At 51.0% G+C, this 8687-nt stretch overlaps 3 protein-coding genes across 3 annotated transcripts in view; 2 read left to right on the top strand and 1 right to left on the bottom strand.

Annotated features, from left to right (window-relative positions):
• Positions 1-2069: 2069 nt before the first annotated feature.
• On the top strand, positions 2070-3225 carry LOC131206555 (uncharacterized). The gene is made up of 2 exons (XM_058199145.1): positions 2070-2588; positions 2662-3225. The coding sequence occupies exons 1-2, from the start codon at positions 2070-2072 to the stop codon at positions 3223-3225; spliced, it is 1083 nt and encodes a 360-aa protein (XP_058055128.1).
• A 1635-nt stretch (positions 3226-4860) lies between these two features.
• Positions 4861-5931, top strand: LOC131206552 (uncharacterized). Its single transcript, XM_058199141.1, has one exon. It carries the CDS (start codon positions 4861-4863, stop codon positions 5929-5931), a length of 1071 nt encoding a protein of 356 aa, XP_058055124.1.
• A 622-nt stretch (positions 5932-6553) lies between these two features.
• LOC131206549 (zinc finger protein OZF-like) overlaps positions 6554-8687 on the bottom strand; it is a 2881-nt gene continuing 747 nt past the window's right edge. Inside the window, exon 2 of the mRNA XM_058199137.1 lies at positions 6554-7548. Coding sequence (XP_058055120.1) covers positions 6806-7548 — 743 coding nt within the window. The 3' untranslated portion in view covers positions 6554-6805. The remainder of the gene's footprint in view (positions 7549-8687) is intronic.

Genomic DNA, 8687 nt, shown 5'->3' with positions numbered 1-8687 from the left:
TCTTATATGAGCGCCTTGCCTTGGTCCTGGCCCAAATAGTAATAGTGTATTACGCGTACGCGCTTTTTTTATTGCGAAATAGAAAACGGAATCTCTCTTTCGAAAGAAAAAAGCCACAGTTGATCTCTATATCTACGAAATCTGCTTGTTGATGATCGCGTTCTTCAATGAATAGAATGTTAGAGAATGTGCCGGGGTCTATGATGGGGCTTCGTTCCGGGGCTGTGTCACAATACCAAGACCAGTTGTACACAGGGTTATCCTTTGCGTAGTTTCGAAACTACAGGGCTGGCACTTTCCAGTATTTTTTAATACAGTGGATGGCGAAAACAACCTTAGTGCAAGAACTCAAAAGATTTTAGGAAATACGAGGATGAAAAGTTTGCTTGAGTCAATCAAAAATCAATCAAAAGGGATGATTAGTATCCGCAATGCTTACCATTCCGCCCAGACAGTGTGGCCAAACATCCTCGTTTTGTTATGTGGTTTTTTCTGCAACCCTCATTAATTATTTTTCTACAGATTGTTTAGTAATATCCTGTGGTGCGCAGAAATCTTCACCAATAACACTTCTGCATTCACGAATGTTTTTGCTTTCATCAAGTTCTGGGCAGCTTTCGAGTCACCATGACCAGGTAATGATGTTTCCTAATGATTTATTAAGCTTTTATCGCAATAAGTGAGGTTTCGAAGCCTGCAGATAGTAAAATACCGTTCTTTTTTTTGCAATGGCCAAGGTTAGGTGCAGAATTTTGTTGAAAACAAGGTCAGATTTGTCTACATGCTATAGGCTACGTCGAATGATATGCGAGGAGTAGACCTTCTGATTTTCGGTTTCGATCCATATATTGGGCAATTTTAAAATGGTTTCAGAAGGAGATATTAAGAACGCGTTTTTTAAGTCGTTTTGGTGTTGATTTCTTGCGCCACAAGCTTCAATGTCATGCATACGATCTTCATGTTCATACAGCTTGATTATTGCTGCCGATTGCTTGCTCGCTTTCGTCGAAAATACGTGCAATATCCCTATCATTTTTACCACTAATACTCAAAATATTAACTAATTTACGTTATTAACTGATGACCAAGGGATATTTAGAGAGTTCTACCCTATTTCAAGCTGAGAAACAGCATAATGTTTTGTGAATTCCTCACCATGTGTCAGCTTTGATTCTGCATTTTGAATATGAAAACATGTAAAAAATCACGGTATTTTTGCTCATGAGAAATGCACTCTAGTTGCTTTGATACCGAGCAAAACGAAGGCGTGAAAACTGAAAACTTTAAGCTTCGAGTTTCAAGGCCCCAGAAACAAATGGCCGCACCAGCCTACTATATCACATCTGAATCACGATAAAATGATATCGCCCTAATTTTGCTGTTAGAACCCCAAACTAACATTCAACGTCGCAAAAGAGCCATTCAAAACGAAGACGTACTCTTATTTTCACATATTATTCAAATATTCAGGAGCAAAGGTTATTATCGCCTTCCACTGTATGTGATTTCAGCCAGACAGGGAGCCATAATTTCGGGTTCCATTTGGTCACCAAGATCATGCGATCATCGACAGCGTTGGACCATTTTTCTTGTGGGGCTACGCAAAGAATCGTATTTATGCAAGACAAGCCTGCAACTTTGGAGCATTTGAAGAGTAACATTCACCATTTTATGGCCGACATGTGCGAAAAAGTATTTCAAAATCTATCTGTACTTTGTATTTACATCGCGCGGAATTCGCCAATGGCCACCATAGAACTGCTTCACTGCTCTCGCCGAGTTCAGCGGCCGAACCGCATGCTAAAAACCCAAAGGTTCTCGGCAACCAACAACAAACTGCAGTTGCCACTTTCCCTTTTTGTTGCAAGCCCGGACCCGAACACCGGATTGCCCAAAGCGATCATCTGTTGGCATGCGTATGCTGCGGGTTCTGGCGCAGCCATTTCTCTTATCATGGCTTGCGCGGGGCTCTCGATGCGGGATACGCTTTCCCTTTTTGCCGGGACTGACTTCAAAAGGCCGCCCCATTCGCGACCGGCGGCTTAGTTCGTTTGTGACGCCGCGCAAAGATGTTACCCCGTTCACTGCTTCTGCTGGCTTCCGTTCCGTTCAGCTACTGCTGGCCAATCGACACGCGCTCCGGTGAACCGGAATACCCCGCGACACGGCGTGGCCCTCGGTTTCTGGGGCTCTTGGGACTGCTGACCGGGCTGACGTTGGTCGATTCGCTCGACGACGACGACAGTGATCGACCGCGCCGTTCCGGGTTCGTCAAGATCGACGTCGGGCGCCCCTCGTTCGATCCGTATTACGGTGCGTACGGCTACGGTGCTGGTTCCGTCAACCCGTACTGGGCCGGCCCGGGTGGATCGGGGATCGGATCATCGATCAACATAAAAATTCCATTTCGACCCGGGGGCCCCGGTGGCGGTGAGTTCGGCACAATGGCCCTCATTCCGTTTCCCGTGCAGTTCCCCGGTGGAGCCCCGGGGCCCCATTTCCCTGGCGGTTCCCTATCGTCCCATGGGCCGGTCGGCATCGAGCCACGGCCGTCGATCTTTTCCGATCTCGGTGCCGCCACGGGCTCGGTAAGTACGAAAGACTTCAACTGCGCGGCAAGCGACAAACCCGCTCTTTGGTGCTCCGATCCGATCTTTACAGCACGGCACGACCGTTCACGCCGACGAGGAAGCGGCTGGAAGGAAGCAACCGAAAAAGAGCACCCGGTTAAAGGTGAATCCTCCGCGGGCAACGCGCAGTACGGTAGATGAGGACCCCGACGATGACTCGGAGCCAGTGCCACCGGTGGAAGAAAGTGTCAGCGAGGATCAACCGACGGAAGTGCCGGTCACCGAGTCGGATAGCGCGATAGCAGACATCGCGTGTATCGCATCGAGCAGTACACCAAGTCCCGCCAATCAGTCCACCGCACCGCAGATCGAAGAATCCATTCCGGAGGCCGCCGACCCGCCAGCCACACTGGCGTCGATCGTTCAGCACGGCACACCGCAGCCGGGTTATCCGGCCCACCAGCACAGCCTGGCCGATGTGTCCTTGATCGATCTGACATCCCGGACGGACGATCCCCGGGGTGGCGGGTTTCAAGCGAGCCAGGACGATCATTGGCAGAACTATTACGGCACGAGCGCAGCCCGGCAGCCCGATGATCATCGGCGGGCTAACGATCATCGATCAGGCTTTTTTCCCATCGTGTCCACACATTAGCGATGGCTGGCAATAAAATGGTCTCCGCCACGGCAGACACCCTCTTCCGGCTGTCTCGACCGGCCGCCGATCCGATCCACCGTACCCACTTACGTAACCCCGAAACCGCACCGCACTCCGGCCATTCGCAGTATCCGAAAATGTGTCGCATTATGTGGCACCGCGGTGCCATAATCCACCCCGGTCCGAGACACTTGTCGCAGCGGACAAGTGCTGCTGCTGCTGCTAATGGGTGCGTCTACCCCACGCTGTGGCCCTCTATTGTGCGTTAACACTTGCCACAATACGAGCTCACGCTCCCTCTCTCTCCCTCTCTCTGTGCATTACTGTGCCAGGACGGCCAGGAGGTGGTGATTTCAAGTGGGTAATAAACGCAACCCGATTTGACCACATACCGGGACCTCTCTGTCCCTATTCAGCGCAGGTCCGTCCCTTCTGTTTGGGTCTTTTGTTTTGGGCATCCTCTAACGATTATCCCCGGAGGCCGGAGGCGTTATTCGCTTCGGCGGGCGATCGACTGGCGACTTGTCTCAGACCCGTGGCTCTCTCTCGCTCTCGCTCTGTCGATACCTCGGTTCTTGCCGTTACCCCCAGAGCTAACGGTCCGGGTCCGGGTGTGCCCACATCTGCTGCTCATGAATCAATCAGCATCATAAACGCGCGACGGGCTCCGTTTTCCGAGGGAGGAGAACCACTTGTCCCGGTTCCAGGCGCGTGCTGATGACCGGGCCAGGCTTTCAGACAGCGAGATTCCAGCTCCAAGTTTAAACACTTGATCAACGTTCCTGAATTCGAAAATAAATAAAGAAAGTTCCCCACAGTCAACGAATTAACTAATGGTGCTGGCGTCATGATCAATCCCGGCCCGGCACTAAAGCCCTTCACGATCCCGGTCCGCATTTCCTGTGCCGCTGTGTCGCCAACTGGAAATGGATTTATGTGCGGCCATTAGCGCCGAGCAACCGATTTCCACCCGGAGACACACGGATGAGTGTAAGCAAAAAAACGGGGAACGAGAGGCTTCGAGGATATCGGGGCACACAGGAAGTGCCCGCGACCGGTCCAATCCGGTGGCGCCCCGATCATTTCCGGAGCCACACCGCAGTCACTATCAAACCTGTCGACCTTTTCTCGGCGTCTGGTAGACCGGCGCTGGAATTAGATATCAAATGGCTGGGACTTTGGATCGAAAGTCTCGCAAACCGTACTCCGGCCGGCACTTAGCCGGGCGAAGGTTCCGGAGTCCCCGACGTCTACCCCGCCGGCTGGCCGGCGGGTGCCAGAAGGAGTAAAACAGTGCCTAAAAAAATCAACAGCCTCTTCGAACGGTTTTGTCGTACCCAAATCGGCGAGAGTGGTCGCCGCCGCCGCAGGGCGAGACGCCGGATGGCGAAAAGGACACACATTAGAGAGCGAGAGACCCTTTCGGGTGGCTCCTCAATTAGAGGGCAGCACAGGCAGCTACCGCTGGCCACGGCCCCGGCGACAGTCGCACGGCACCTGTAGCAGTCTGGTGGCCGCGTGGGTAATTCGACCGGCGGTGGGTGCGGTGTATAAGAACCGCGTCCGGAGCGGGTTCGGCCATCAGTTTCACTCGGGAGCTCGTTTCGGTAGAACCAGAACCAACAGTAAAAGATGTCCGCTCCGCGTATCCTTCAATCGCTGGTGTGTTGCTTGCTGATCGTACAAAGTGTGTCCGGATACGCAATCGGGCAGCCGGAATCGCGGGCCAGCGCCGACACGGAGCGCGTGATCGACCACTTCCGGAAGCGGGTGACAGTCGGTCCGGAAAGTGCACCAAAGACCAGCGGCCACTTGGATGGGTTGCAAATGTTGCAGCTCTTGCCGAGCGTGATTCGAGCGCTCAAACAGGACAGCCTGGCCGAGGACGAACGCGCGGCGTTTCAGCAGGTGTACGGCAGCCTCTGGGAGCTGGCCCTGGAAGAGGCGGGCCGGCCACGGGGCCAACCACGGAACGCGATCCTGAAGGCCCTGTTCGCCTCGCCCGAAATACGGTACGGTCGGCCGGACATTCGCGCCGAGCTGGGTAACGACATCGGGCACAACTCGGTCGCCCAAGTGTACCACCCGGAGGGTGGCTCGAAAGCGATCGTGATCGACGATCCGGTGCGACGCCCCGCGGACCCATCCCAGCGTGTTCTCCGTATGGCGGCCGCCATTGTGCAGAAGTACTACCTGAAGAGATCCAAACTTGCGTCCACCAAACAACCGGTGCCAGCGCAGCGTCGGAAGCCACGAAATGCGCAACCGACGCTGGAAGCGATCCGCGTCACGATCGAGATGCCGCGCTACAAGCGATCCGTCGTGACGAAACCGCTCGAGCCGGTGAGCGAGGACGGGGAGATGGAGGCGAAAATTTGGGCCGCCATCAAGGCACAGATCGGCAATCCCAGTGGCGAGGACGACGACGGGGAGGATGAGCACGACGACGGTGACTCCGCCGAGTATTTGGACGATGAGACCGACTACCGGGGTGTGCTGGGCGATGACGACGACGATGATGACGAGGTGGAGGAGGCGGACGAGGTCGAGGAGGACATCGATGCCAACCTGCTGACCGCGAGCCGGCACAACTTCGAGAACCCGTCGTTCAACGAGCTGCTCATGTTGGCGGCGCGACACCGCGCGATCCGGAAGCAGCGGCAGCAGCAGCGGAAGGCCAACACGAGCGACGAGGATTACTAGCGCAGGCGCTGGTGATAAGGAGGGCAAACAAGGCACTAGACAAATATGTGGACCATATAGTCACGAACGGTCAAAAGGTTGTCGAACCGTACTACAGTTAGGATAACATTAAGTTTTGCTCGCCAAGGGGGGCTCTGATTTGCAACAGTCCTCACCACATTTGTACAGTCTAATGAGTAATGGAATATAAACTATAAGTGTTATCAGTTTAAACCCTGCGTTTTACAAACCTATCTAAGGTTCCCAGTTCGGGTTTTAAACGGGTTGTTCGAAAACCACCCGAATAATGCTGTATTCTATGTTACGTTTGTATGGGAACCCACCCCCTCTCCGGAGGTGTGGGAGGGTCGCACTGCTCCGTATTCATTGTCCGGAGTCACAAAACCACGCTGCGCCAAATTTAACGTGGATTCACGCTTCAGTAGTTTTGGAGAAAATGCGGTACAGACGGACGGTCGGACGGATGACAAACATTCATTTTAATATATATATAGATTGTTTATTTGAGTGTTCAGCAAAGAATTCAAAGAAAGTTAAACTTCACCAAGGGATACGCATTGAACGAAGTAATATCTAATATGTTGCCCTAAGAAAGCTTAAAATAAAAATATGTTAGTGGATGATCGTTATTTAAACCGCGTTCTATTCATCCTGTTCATCACAACTATCATGTTCCATCTTAACGAACTTATTCTGTTATCAGGACTCGCAAATAGCATCAATGAAATATTTTCTTATGTAGGTTGTTTCTGTTTGTGAATTTCAGAATGCTGTCGTTCTGACAAGTTCTTCTCCTTGTTGTGAATCGGTTCAACGGTTTATACAGAAAGGCATTCGCATGAAACAATTTGCCTCAAACTTGTAACCGGAATGACTATTCGCCGATGTGAGTACGGACGTGACTCTTAAGCTGGGATTTCAGTGCGAATTTGCGAGGACAGGAGGGACACTGATGGTCCTTGTTGTGAATTTTCAGATGGGCGCTTAGGACGTTAGCTGCACGGAACGCTTTGCCGCAGACTTTACACATGAACGGCTTTTCGCCGGTATGAGTCCGAATGTGTTTGTTAAGCTGGGATTGCTGTATGAATTTGCGAGGGCAATGAGGACATGTCAGTTGGTTCTTGTCGTGAATTTTCATATGTTTGTGCAGGTAGCTTGCCGCATGGAACGTTTTGCTACAGACTTTACACATGAATGGCTTTTCGCCGGTATGAGTCCGAATATGATCCTTAAGATAGGATTGCCGTGCGAATTTGCCAGGACAATGAGGACATTGATGTTGGTCCTTGTCGTGAATTTGCATATGTATTGTCAGGTTGTTTGCCGCATGGAACGTTTTGCTACAGACTTTACACATGAATGGCTTTTCGCCGGTGTGAGCCCGGATGTGAGTCTTCAGCTTGTATGTGTTTGGATACGTGGCGGGGCAAAGAGGGCACTGGTGTTTATGCTTGTTTCGAGACACATTACCAGTAACTTTTGGGCTCTGCATTGTAGACACTGAGAACTCTGTAGTGGTGGTATCCTTTTGGGAACTTCGTCGCATATTTGAACTCAACAGTCGCTGCTCGCCGACTACGGACACAGGTTGATTACCAGTGTGTTCTGATTTTTCTTCGCCACAAGTATCCATTTGATTCAATGTAGAGACTTCGGCGGCATGCTTAGTACCCAAATTGTTGTGATCTGAAATTGCTGCTGGGTCGCTAAGTCCCGTGACGGTCTTCTCTGTCAAAGAAGCGTTCCCTTTGACATCGAAAGGATCCGTTTTGAGAATATATACCTTTTCCGACTCTTCTGCGGCAATATCAGTTTTGATCCACACCGATTCAACGCCATCGGTTTGCTGCATGTCACATTGAAGTTGATCCTTGTCGTGAATTTTCATGTGGGACCACAGGATGCGTACCGCATGAAATGCTTTGCTACAGACTATACACATAAACGGCTTTTCGCCGGTGTGAGTCCGAATGTGATCCTCAAGTTGGTATTGCTGTGCGAATTTTCCAGGACAATGAGGACATTGATGTTGGTCCTTGTTGTGAATTTGCATATGGATGCGCAGGTTGTTTGCCGCATGGAACGTTTTGCTGCAGACTTCACACATGAATGGCTTTTCGCCGGTGTGAGTCCGAATGTGATCCTGAAGTTGGTATTGCCGTGCGAATTTGCCAGGACAATGAGGACATTGATGTTGGTCCTTGTCGTGAATTTGCATATGTTTGCTCAGGTTGTTTGCCGCATAGAACGTTTTGCTGCAGACTTCACACATGAATGGCTTTTCACCGGTGTGAGTCCGAATGTGAGCCTGAAGTTGGTATTGCTGTGCGAATTTGTCAGAGCAATGAGGGCACTGGTGCTTTTGCTTGTTTCTAGGCACATTACCAGTAACTTTTGGGCCCTGCATTGTAGACACTGAGAACTCTGTAGCGGCGGTATCCTTTCGGGAACTTCGTCGATTATTTGACCTCAACAGTCGCTGCTCGTCGACTGCGGACACAGGTTGATTACCAGTGTGTTCTGATTTTTCTTCGCCATTAGGATCCATTTGATTCAATGTAGAGATTTCTGCTACATTCTTGATACTTGAATTGATGTGATCTGAAATTAATGCTGGGTCGTCAGGAACCGTGACGGTTTTCCCTGCCATAGAAAATTCTTCTTGAATTAGATCTGCATCCGGTGACTGAAGCTGCGGTTGGTCGACCATTGGTTCACGTTTTAAAAGTGTCTCCAGCGATTCTTCCTCTGCC

This window comes from Anopheles bellator, chromosome 1 (assembly GCF_943735745.2).
Source record: "Anopheles bellator chromosome 1, idAnoBellAS_SP24_06.2, whole genome shotgun sequence".
Classification (NCBI taxonomy): Eukaryota; Metazoa; Arthropoda; class Insecta; order Diptera; family Culicidae; genus Anopheles; species Anopheles bellator.
Note: the sequence above shows the minus strand (reverse complement) of the source record. Positions and strands in the feature narration are given on the sequence as shown.

Excerpts from the sequence above, each read along its gene's own strand:
- LOC131206555 (XM_058199145.1), top strand. The coding sequence starts at position 2,070 with ATGTTACCCCGTTCACTGCTTCTGCTGGCTTCCGTTCCGTTCAGCTAC. Across the intron at positions 2,589-2,661 it reads TCGGTGCCGCCACGGGCTCG|CACGGCACGACCGTTCACGC; the intron begins GTAAGTACGAAA and ends CGATCTTTACAG.
- LOC131206552 (XM_058199141.1), top strand. The coding sequence starts at position 4,861 with ATGTCCGCTCCGCGTATCCTTCAATCGCTGGTGTGTTGCTTGCTGATC.